The sequence below is a fragment of the Candida oxycetoniae genome (assembly GCF_023343755.2).
Source record: "Candida oxycetoniae strain CBS 10844 chromosome Unknown scaffold89, whole genome shotgun sequence".
Classification (NCBI taxonomy): Eukaryota; Fungi; Ascomycota; class Pichiomycetes; order Serinales; family Debaryomycetaceae; genus Lodderomyces; species Lodderomyces oxycetoniae.
In genome coordinates, this window is record NW_026055377.1 from 1 (window position 1) to 11,870 (window position 11,870).

An 11,870-nucleotide genomic window follows, 5' to 3' on the forward strand; every position below is an offset into this window, starting at 1 on the left:
GGGGGGGGGGGCTTGTAGTAGAGAATGAATTGAGCCGCATTCTTTGGTCCAAAAAAGGAAAATCAGCTCATCAACTCATCAACTCATCAACTCATCTCTGGTCCAAAACGCTACCATGTTGATATTATCTGAAAAGTTATCCAGTTTTCAAACAATAACGGTACAAGTAAAGAGCATTAGAGGGAGAAATTGCGCTTTAAACTGTTGGTAGGTTTGTTTGATACAGCTCTAAGTTTTTGCTCGATAATTTAGGGCAAAAAATTGCACCTTGTTATTATTGTTATTGGCCATTTTTCACTAGGATATTACAATTTCAAAGTGCCAATGACAGAGGGCACTTGTTGTGGTGATGGGGAAAAGGTCTCTGATGAAATTGAGCTAGATCTTGAGGGTGCTATTACTAGTGCGCTAGAAGGGATATTTGGTGGTGGTGAAAAGACGGACATGCAGGAAAGCAAGGTTGGAAATGAACAAACTATTTATTTAACAAGTGATAACAACACTGCTACAAGAGGTGAGAACAATATTGCTACAAGAGGTGATAACAACACTCTCCCTGCAAGAGGTGGGAACAACACTGCTACAAGAGGTGAGAACAATACCCCCCCTACACAAGATGGGAACAACACTCCCCCTACAAGAGGTGGGAACAACACCCCCCCTACACAAGGTGAGAACAACAATCCCCCTACACAAGGTGGGAACAACACTCCCCCTACACAAGGTGAGAACAACACTCCCCCTACACAAGGTGAGGAGCCCCCCCAGAAAAAAGAATCTCATTCGCAAAGCTCTCCAAGTGCTGGCTCAAACGATATTGATGACGAACTAAACAATGCTATTGGAGATGCCTTAAGTGGGTTTTTCCAAGCACATGCTGGTCTGCCGCAAAAAAAGTCTCATGATATTGATGAAAGCACAGAAGCAAGGGGTGAGAAGAGCACTTTACAGTCTACCAAAACTGATTCTCAGCTAACTTTGCACGAAGCAACATCTCCAAGCAAGCACGCTGGTGGCTATCAGGAACCCGATATGGAGGATAGTTTAGATGATAGTTTGGAGGATGCGATTGGCTCTGCTTTGAACCAAGTTTTCGGAAAGGGTGGCGATGATGATGGTGGGAGAAGTATCTCTCGGCAAGAAACCAACCCATTTACTCCAACACATATAGCTTCTGATACACAAACCATTCTGAGACTGGCAATTTCCGATGATGCTGCCGAATCAAACACCAACAATGATACCGACAGCATAGAAGGTATTGATATGGATCTCGATGCAGCCATAGGAGACGCATTTACACAAATTATGCTGTTGCAATCTCAGTCCAATATCAACGGTGATTCATTCTCGAAGGCCCAAAATCTCCGCGAGAGTGATAATAAAAAGGATGCAATTACAGCCTTTGATAAAAATGACAAAGTCAACCTGCAGCTTACTCTTACTGGCCAATTAGAGAATAAGTTCAATGATCAAGATTTAAGTGAAGTAATTGCACAATCTTTGAAACAGGTATTACTAACGTCGAAAAGTAATCCCACTGACAGCGAAGATATTGATTATGCAATTTCAAATGCATTCAAAGCTGCAATGCATGCCGCAGAAAATGCAGAAAAATCATCTAATTTATACTCGACTCTGATACAACAACAACATCCTAACCAAAAAGACAATAACAAGATAATTACTAATAACTCAGTCAATGAGATATCTAAAAATTTAGGAAACTCTTCAAAACATTTCGACACCACCTCCAAAACGGCAGCTGTTCAGCAAGCTACAAAAGTGCAACGAGAACATGAAATACACGAAAATGCAAATTGGAAGAATGCGGAGAAAGCAATCCTTGAAAAGAGTACAACAGATATTGAACCAAAGGGAGTATCCTCTTCACTGCAAAGTCAAGGCTCGATTGATTTGGAGCTGTTACAAATGAATGACATTTTAAGAGAGGCTCTAAAAATGGCAGCAGAAAACTCGAACGAGCTTCTTTCAGAATTGGAGATTGGTGACACTATGATGGAGTCACACCTTGAACTTGGCGGTACTGACCAAACTAATATCACAAAGAAAGATTCTCCGATAAATGAAAAGATTGACAATAAACTGTCAACGAAAATATCTGAGTCAAACACGCTGGCGCTGACACTGACACTGACACTGACACTGGTACCGGAACCACTTCATCTAGAAGCACCAGCTTCTGAAAATAATTTACAAGGAAACTCAACTCTGGTTCCAATTCAAACGACACTGAGGCCTACTGTCTATTATGACTCTCGAAAAGCAATGTCCCCAATAAAAACAAAAACACCAACATCACCATCAACAGCAACAACAACTGCAGCAACAACGGCAACAGCAACTGCAGCAACAACAACTGCAGCAACAACAACATCTACTGCAACTACAACAACATCTACGATAACTACAACAGCAAGAGCAACAACTAGGAAATCGATATTTTCAAACTCCGATATAAAATCACAAATATCCTTAGTAATGAACTCGTTGACCTCCAAAATAAATAGTGGTGAGTTGGCAGATTCCCAAATTCTCCCTGCTATCCGACAAATAACGGAGGAAATTGCTGCTGGTGGTTTTCTATCGCAAATCTTCAAAAAGCCATTGACTATTGACCATTTTGAGACTGGATATAATACAGCCGAGCGCAAAAACTTATTTTCTTCAATCCAGTTGGCTTTGACTTTTTTGAGGAAGTATCTGGAGGGTGAGCCTAGTCAAAATAAGGCGGAGTTTGTTTTGCAAAACTTTTTGAATCAATTTGATAATGCTCTCTTACCAGAAGTAGAGAATTTGGTGGAGGAAAGAGCAGAATACTTGTCTACTGTGTGCAACTCAACGTTAAATGCAATTGTTGCTTTCGCACCCTCGGCCACATGTACGTCTGATCTCATCTCCGTCATCGATAAATTTCGGAATAATTCACCCGAGTCGCGGAAAAGAACAAGACTTGGAAATAGAGAACGAAAGAAGCGGTGGAGAGAGGAGAATTTTGAGAGAAACAAAGATAACGAATTGAAAATGAGGGTTTTAAAAACAGCAAATAAAAAGTTTGGCATTGATGAAACGAGCGAAAAACAGGCTTGGATTGAAAATGAAATAGTAAAGCGCAAAGCCAAGCGCCTGTTAAAACCAAACTGCGATGAAGAGAGGCCAGAGAGTGAGGTAGACAATAAGCTTGATAACAGCAACTCGACTGCCACTGGTGACAAGGATAAAACCGTGCTTAAAATAGTTCAAGATGAAAATCTTTTAAAGCCGATATATGACATTTTCAACTTTTTATACTTTGACTCAGGCGGTAATAAAACTTCAGCCCAAATAATTTCAACTGCAGCTATGGTAGCTTCTATATCCTTGACTTATTGTGATAACAATCTGTTGGAAGTTAGCCAGACAAAAGTGCTGGAGGCGATTGAGATAGTAGTCAAAAGTGTTTTGGAGCGGCTACATATCAGGTTCAGTTCTTTTAAGGAAAAACGCCTTTCCGAATCGTTGCCGGTCAATGATACAAAACGGCACTTGTCTGAGATTGTTAACAATTCAAAACGCGTCAAAGTTAATAATGACGTACAATTAATCACTGCCCTGCAAGGGTGGAAACCCCCCAAAAAAATGGATACATCAAGTATCAAAGATGTGACTTGCTCTAGGCCAAGTTTACAGCTTCCGCGTACTTCACCTTTTATTTCTCACAAAGTGACATCCAATCTTGAACCAGATATATTGCGAATGAAAAAGGAGCCGGGAACATTTTTAAAGCCCAAAGCATTTAGAAGACCTCAACATGAGCGAAACAACTCTTCAAGCTTTGGATTCCCAAAACTCTTTTCTACTTGAAACTGTTGACAATTTTGTATAGATTGGAAGATGTAAAAATTAAAAAAAAAAAATTAAAAAAAAAAAAGAAAGAAAAGACAAAGATCTAATGTATTGGCGCTGTCTCTTTAATCAACCAGTTGAAAGCTCGTTTGTTGTTCAAATCAAGAAGTTTTTGAGCAAATTCATTTCGGATATCTCTGTGATATTCATTTATCCACTGAACCTCAATCGGAGTCAAATATTTTGTATCGATCAACTTGTTACAAAACGGTACTTTTGTCAAATAATCAAATCCCAAAAAATTACGTCCATCCTTACTCTTGCCAAAAGAACTATCTTGTTCTGTCACTTCTAGTTCACTCTCCACCCGAAATCCAACTTCGTTATTAATGTAAAAGCCTGGCTCATCCGTGACAATGGCTCCAGGCTGGAACAAATCGAGTTGGCTTGAACCGCCAACTGTAGTAGGTGAAATATAAAGCGGCCCTTCATGTACGAGACCAAAACTTCCCACTCCATGCCCTACACCATGATTGAAATCTAAACCGTGGTTCCATAATGGCTGTCGAGAATATGCATCTAGAAGAGTTCCCGTGTTTGTAGAATGCTGGGGAAATTTGGCCATTGAAATTCCCAAATGTCCTTTCAAAACCAAAGTGTAGTATTTCCTATAATCTTGGGATACAAGATTTTGAGACCCAAACATATAAGTACGAGTTATATCCGTAGTTCCCTCTAAATAGTGTCCACCTGAGTCGAGTAGGTAGATTTTGTTTGGGTCAATAATTTGATTATTCTCCTTTGTTGGAGTATAATGGATAATAGCGGCGTTTGCTCCTGTCAGCGAAATTGTCTCATAGCTCAACCCTTTGAAATTGGGCATATCTTTTCGGAGACTATACATCTTACATGCGGCATCATACTCGGAAATTTTTGCATTTTTTCTAACAAGCTGGTGCTCAAGCCATGAGCCAAATAGTATAAAAACGAGCGAATCCTTGTACTGAGCTATTTTTGCATTAAACGACTCCGTCTTGTTTTTGAATATTTTCATATTAGCTATTACTGACTCATGTAGAATCTGTGACTGACTAAATGAGTTTGCGACTATGTCATACAAGGCATAAACAGTGGATGATTTTGCTGGCAACATTATCATCTTCTTTGAGTTTGACTCAGAGTGCATCGCCATTGTTCTTGTTGTTGGTTTCAACCTTGAAACGTCCTTATAAAACTCCATGTAACTCTCTATTGTCAATCCTTTAATAGTTGATAAATAATTTTCCAAAACTTTGTCCTCCTTTGCAATCTTAGCTTTTTCGACATACAACTTTACTGAGGATAAAGTTACTATTGCATATGAGAAAAATACAGGTGAGAAAGGGATATCGCCGTCACATCTCAAATTAAATAGCCAAGCAATGCTATCCAACTCAATGATTATATAGTACATTGCACTTTTTTCCTTCATAATTTTTCTAATTCTTTCCAATTTATCATTAGTATGCTCGCCGCTGTATTTCAAAGCAAGATGGTAAATTGGATCCAATGATCTTTTTGGCTTTTCATCCCCCCAAACCACATCAACTAGATTGATTTGTGATGAAGGAAGGAACCGGAAATCGGCACAATGTTGTTTGATTTGGAAGAATTGTCCAATAACGAGATTTATTGTTCTTGAATCACAAGAGATAGTTTTGCTGAATGGATTTTTCACCGCGCATTCGATTGCTTGTTCTGTCCAGGGCTTTTCATTTTTGGATCCTTGCTTGATTAGTTTCCACAACTTTGAGTCCAACTGCCTTTCAGCTTGAAGAAAATAACGACCATCTGTTGATAAAAAGGCTTGGCCTTGTAAAGTGTCAGAATTGGTGAGGGTGACAATAGCAACGCCGGCGCTTCCTGTGAAACCAGATATGAATTCTCTTCTCTTATCGGACAATGAGGTATACTCTGACTGGTGCTCATCTTCAGAAGGGATGATGTAAACCCCGATGCCATATTCTCTCATTAGCTTTCTTAACTCAAATAATTTTTCCTTTTGAGTTAGCCTTGAATTAGGTAGTATAACGGGATTCTCCACGTAGGGCAAATCGGGCAATACCATATCATCATCGGAGTATTCAATATACTCAAATTCCTCTTGTTCATCCTCACCATGCTTGCTGAGTTGTGGTAAACAATTCAATAAGGGGTTAAACAGAAATGATTTTAACAATGCTGGACATTTAAATCTTGGTTCATTTTCATTATTCAAGTTACTCAAGCTACCAAAGTTGGCCTTTTCTAGTAAAGGCTCTTTTTCTGACATTATCAAAACCAATCCGGGTGCAATTCGAACCAATCTGGGGGGTGCAATTGCAAACCAATCTATCCTATATCTCAACTATTAATAGTTATCTTGTCATATCTGTTATGAAAATTATTTCTTTTTTTCGATTAGAAGTCGATTACGTAATCTTTCGGGCGATAGCAGAGCAATTTTTTTCGAGCCAGAAAAAAAATTGCCACGTCGAATGCTACCAAGATGGTACGTCGAATGTTTCCAAGGTGCTACGAAGATGTTACGTTGAGTACTAGGAAAATGCTACGAGAATGCAATGGCAAGGTCAAATCGATTAAACAGTTGTACAATAAAACGGTGCAATATTGCTTTGTGATCCACCAGACGTCGGTAAGTGATTGGTTTAACATCAATATGTATTTCATGTTAAGCAATTATCGAGGCTATAATATATAGAGGTATATCAGTAGAATCTCTAGTTGTTTTGAAACTGTCGAAAATGATTATAAACAGATGTTAACAGTTGAGATTTTTTTACAAAGAACACAAGTAAAGAATGCAATAAGCAAGTAGATGTAAATGGGGTACTAGATGGATACTTTAGAAGCGTAGACACTTGAGAAGCGTAGATACTTTAGAAGCGTAGATACTTTATATGCTTATATGTGGATACTTTATATGCTTATATGTGGATACTTTATATGCTTATATGTGGATACTTTATATGCTTATATGTGGATACTTTATATGCTTATATGTGGATACTTTATATGCTTATATGTGGATACTTTATTAGTGTATATGCTCCTGCATTAACAACCTATTCGATAGTCAAGAGTAACTAGCAAAAAAAAGCCCAAATTTTTTATAAACAATTTGCCTTTGTATCTCTAGTAGTAGACTAGTTGGTATGGACAGCTGAAGCAGAGAGTAAGAGTTTATCTCTATAGAGTAGTGCTGTAGAATAACGTTCACAACTAAAGCAGAGAGTAAAGCGCTTGGTTTTATATCTCTACAAGACTAGCTGATACGGAGCTAGAGCATAGAGTAAAGCGTTTTACTTCCAGTAAGATAGCATATCTGTACCCTGTCTATCTATCTACACTCTTTCCACTAGACTCGTTTCACTCATCTACTCTCTCCCTTCTCTATATCTACTCTCTCCCTTCTCTATATCTACTCTCTCCCTTCTCTATATCTACTCTCTCCCTTCTCTATATCTACTCTCTCCCTTCTCTATATCTACTCTCTCCCTTCTCTATATATATTTTCCAGCAAGGCGTGCACACAACACTACTCTACTCTCTATAGACTATTGATCTACTACTCTCTCTATAGAGTATTTGTCTGTATACTACTCTCTCTATCTACACTCTATAAATTAGTTTCTCTATACACACTCTCTCTACACACTCTCTCTACACACTCTCTCTACACCCTCTCTCTACACTCTATCGACTAGACTTGTTTCTCTCGTCTAGTCTCTCTCTCTCTTCTTTCTATGGACCATCCAGTAAAACGAGAAAACAACACTACTCTACTTTCTCACTATACCACGAGCGCAGCTCGATAGTATATATATATCACTCTCTATATATACAACTCTCTCTATATGAAACTCTCTCTTTCTATATATATATATATATATAACTCTCTCTCTACACTCTATCGACTAGTCTCTTTCTCTTTTAACTAGTTTCTTTCTACTCTTTTCTATCTACTCTTTTCTATCTACTCCCTCTATATCTACTCTCTCTTCTCTCTATTGACTATCGAGCACAGCTTGATAGTATATATCACTCTTTCTATCTACACTCTATAGACTGGTCTCTCTCTTTCGATTAGTTTCTATCTACACTCTATCGGCATTATCCATCTACTGCTTTTCATCTACTGGATTCACTTTGTTCATCTAGTCTCTTTTTTGCATCAATTTGACTCAAACTTGATAGTACTCTAATAATCACTACCAATAACATCTACTTCTACACTATCGAGCAAAGCGCGATAGTATATATCTGTACTCTCTTTCTATCTACACTCTATCTACACTCTATCTACACTCTCTCTATCTACTGCTCTCTTTCTCTATCTACTGCTCTCTTTTCTTTTGACTAGACTCGTTTCACTCGTCTAGTCTCACTCGTCTAGTCTCACTCGTCTAGTCTCACTCGTCTAGTCTCACATGTCTAGTCTCTCTATATATCTACTCCAATAACTCAGAGTTATTGTCCGCTGGTATTGCTTCTACAGGGCCACAGGACGACCCATGGGCGACTCCCTACGGCGACCTCTCGACCTAGCAACTGGTAGCACCGCACACCAACAAACGAAAAAACCGCCAGGAGAGATTTTTCACTCTTAAAGAAACACACCTTTTATTGACTTACCTTCCTAACCCCCCCCCCCCCCCGAGAAACTAAAATGGTTATTTCTATCTATAAATAGGTTACAGATTCACTCAAAACTATACCCTCAGAAACAGTTTTGTATGTTTCATAAACGTAACTTGTAACTATAACCATATTTTCAAAATGACCCAATTATACCAACAAAAGGAATTGACCCCAAACCAGATCAAATTGATCAAGGAAACTGTTCCTATCTTGGAACAAGCAGGCGAGACATTAACTGCTAAATTCTATAAACGAATGCTTGGTGGGTACGATGAAGTCAAACCATTTTTCAACGAGACTGATCAAAAATTATTGAGACAGCCAAGGATACTTGCATACTCCTTATTAAATTATGCAAGGAATATTGAAGATTTGACTCCGTTGTTGGGATTTGTTGCACAGATTGTTTCGAAACACGTTGGTTTACAGGTTAAAGCTGAACATTATCCAATTGTTGGATCCTGTTTAATTGAAACTATGAAGGAGATATTGCCGGCTGAAATTGCCACTCAAGAGTTTATTGAGGCCTGGAGCATTGCTTATGGAAATTTGGCTGCCATTTTAATTGACTTGGAGGCCAATGAGTTTAAAAAAGAACCATGGAATAATTTTAAGGAGTTTAAGGTTACCAGGATGATCGAGGAGTGTCCAGAAGTCAAATCTGTTTATTTCACCCCTGTAGATGGAGGCGAAATTGCACCAGTTAAACCAGGTCAATATGTTTGTATTAGATGGATGACACCAGGAGCCAAGTTTGAAAAATCTAGAGAATACTCCATATCTCAACCCCCTAGAAATAATGAGTATCGTATTTCAGTACGTAAATTACCTGGCGGAGTTGTATCTACCTATATACACGAACAGTTGAAAGTTGGTGATATCTTACGTGTTGCTCCACCAAATGGTAATTTCATTTACGATGCCGAAGGAGCTAAAAAGTTGACTTTGTTATGTGGTGGTATTGGTATTACTCCACTTATTTCGATCATGCAAGCTGCTTTATCAAATGGATGTGAAAAAATTACTTTGCTTTATTCAAATAGAACTGATGACTCAAGAGCTTTTGGTCCTTTCTTGTCAGATTTGAGTAAGCAAAACCCAGGTAAATTAGAAATTATTGAATTTTTCGACGGGGCATACAGTGGGAAACATAGTATTGAAGGTGCTCAAGTATATGAAAGAGCTGTTCAAACTGGTGATTTAGATAAGTATACTGAAAATGGAGAAGATGTTTATTTATTAGGACCAAGAGGATACATGAAGTTTATCAAGGAGTATTTGGGTAAGAAGGGTACTGAGGTTAAGTTGGAGTACTTTGGTCCATATGACCCATGAGAAATAGTAAAAGAGGAAGGAGAGAAGGTACATATTCTAAAAAGTTGATTAGTAGTAATTTATGACTTATTTTCTTATAGAAGAGCATCAACTGTAGGGATATATATGTATCTACACGTGATCAGGGATACTTTTGCTTCTTTTTTTTTGGTTTTTTGAGCCGCATTGGTGTGTTGGCCTCTCATTTTAGAGAGTGTGGAAGTTATCAGTCGGTAGTGGTTTAATGCTAGGTACCATTTGGTTCATGATAATAATAGAGAGTGTGGTAGGTCCCATTTGGTTTTTTTTTTTAGGAAAGTATATGAAGGACAAAAAAGAATATCTGATCTTATAGTGTTCCCTTTCTTGCTAACTTATGTTGTTGTTGTTGTTGTTTTTTTGGTTCGTTGCATGAACTTGCTTCTTTGTACATGGATATTTTCAGACAATTTTCATCGCCTTGATGACTCAATTATTCTCATTATTTGTTGAAACATCTCAACATTTGAAAAAGATGTGCTGGTACTAACTGACAAATATATGGGAACTTTCAATTTTTCAACTAAATGTTGATTTAATGATTTCAATTGATCTACTCCATCAGATGCCTTATTTAAATACGTTGAAGAGTTTTCTATTGTGTATATGTAGTCACCCATAATAGGGTTATTTCCATCTTGTTGGTTTATTATATAGATTGTTATTGGTGCCTTTTCATGCACGCTGTTGTCATAAGTTATTATTGCTGTATAATCAGAATCGCCTATAGAGAATTCTTCAGTTATATGCTTCATTAGGGGTAGGATATATACGTCAACAAGATGGAATTGAGTGAAGGTTACTTTTCCAACTGGTGAAAGAAAAAAACAAATTTATTCACCAAGTATTGGAAAAAAAAAAAAAAAAAGTAAGGAGAGGGCCTTGGGAAAAGGTCTAGAAAATGCAATTCAAACAGAACATTGTTGAAGACACGTTAACTTACAGAGAAAACAAAAACAAATGTAGAAGGAAATAACAAACTAGTTGTATGTGAGAGTTTTTTTTTACCAATTAAAGTGGGTATTAACTCTCGCTTGTTGGTAAAAGAATGGAAACCATAAAGAATGAATAGAGGATTAGAGTTGAGAAATGAAAAAAAAAAAGGAAGGGTATATGTAGAACAAGGGTGTTACAAACGCTGCTTACTCTTACATTGCTTTACCCTGCCGCTTTACCTGCTTCTGCTTCTAGTTTGCCTCTAGTTTTCCTCTAGCTTGCTTCTAGTTTTCCTCTAGCTTGCTTCTAGTTTGCTTCAAGTTTGCTTTCTCTACTTTGGTTATTCAGAGTGGGCACCAACTCCCATTTGAATAAAAAATCAAGAATTTCCCTTTAATTTCCAAACTTCCAGTGAGCCTAATCTCTACTCTCCACCACGATTAGTTACAGTTTTCCAATCTTACAAAATCTATTCGTTTTTATTAGTTTTTCAAGTTCGGCTATTTGGTGATTTATCCCTTTTTGAAACTTTTTAAAGTTCTTTTTAATGGACCAGAAAAAAAAGTAGAAAATTATTATATTGGCCAGAAAGAGAACACTGCAGAATATAGACAAAAGTTGAAAAATAGGTGAACAAAGGAGAAACAAAAGAGGGTGAACAAACGGGAAACAAAAGAGGGTGAACAAAGGTGAAACAAAATAAGGTGAACAAACGGGAAACAAAAGAAGGTGAACGTTTTGGTGACTTTGGTGATTTTTACAAAAGACATAGTCATAAATTATCGACACCATTGCCAAACGCTTGTTTAAGATCAATTCCACAAGTAAACCAAGTCCTCCTTTCAACATTTATTAAGAAAAGAAAAATAGATTATAATAATTTCTCATTTTTGGAGAGAAATTAATCAAAATTACTCGGCTTTATTCGGTTTCTATATTTACTAAGTGCTACCAAGTGGTATAGTACATCCCTTGTTCCTCCCTGGTCCGTCCCCGTCCTCCTCCTCCTCCTCCTCCTCCTCCTCTTCTTCTTCTTCCTTGAAACCACCAAAAAT

The 11,870-nt window shown here is 37.7% G+C and overlaps 4 protein-coding genes across 4 annotated transcripts; 2 read left to right on the forward strand and 2 right to left on the reverse strand. All coding sequences in view use genetic code 12, as the record gives it.

The window, feature by feature from the left end:
- Window positions 1-252: 252 nt before the first annotated feature.
- Window positions 253-3,864, forward strand: KGF56_001753 (uncharacterized protein; the record flags this gene model as incomplete). Its single annotated transcript, XM_049322909.1, has 1 exon — window positions 253-3,864. A coding segment is annotated over one exon (3,612 nt), but the record flags the coding sequence as incomplete, so codon positions are not given.
- Window positions 3,865-3,949: 85 nt separating this feature from the next.
- Window positions 3,950-6,157, reverse strand: KGF56_001754 (uncharacterized protein; the record flags this gene model as incomplete). The annotated part of the gene is made up of 1 exon (XM_049322910.1): window positions 3,950-6,157. One exon carries the CDS (start codon window positions 6,155-6,157, stop codon window positions 3,950-3,952), a length of 2,208 nt encoding a protein of 735 aa, XP_049181183.1.
- Window positions 6,158-8,664: 2,507 nt separating this feature from the next.
- Window positions 8,665-9,861, forward strand: YHB1 (Yhb1p; the record flags this gene model as incomplete). Its single annotated transcript, XM_049322911.1, has 1 exon — window positions 8,665-9,861. One exon carries the CDS (start codon window positions 8,665-8,667, stop codon window positions 9,859-9,861), a length of 1,197 nt encoding a protein of 398 aa, XP_049181184.1.
- A 431-nt stretch (window positions 9,862-10,292) lies between these two features.
- On the reverse strand, window positions 10,293-10,634 carry KGF56_001756 (uncharacterized protein; the record flags this gene model as incomplete). Its single annotated transcript, XM_049322912.1, has 1 exon — window positions 10,293-10,634. The coding sequence occupies one exon, from the start codon at window positions 10,632-10,634 to the stop codon at window positions 10,293-10,295; it is 342 nt and encodes a 113-aa protein (XP_049181185.1).
- Window positions 10,635-11,870: the final 1,236 nt, after the last annotated feature.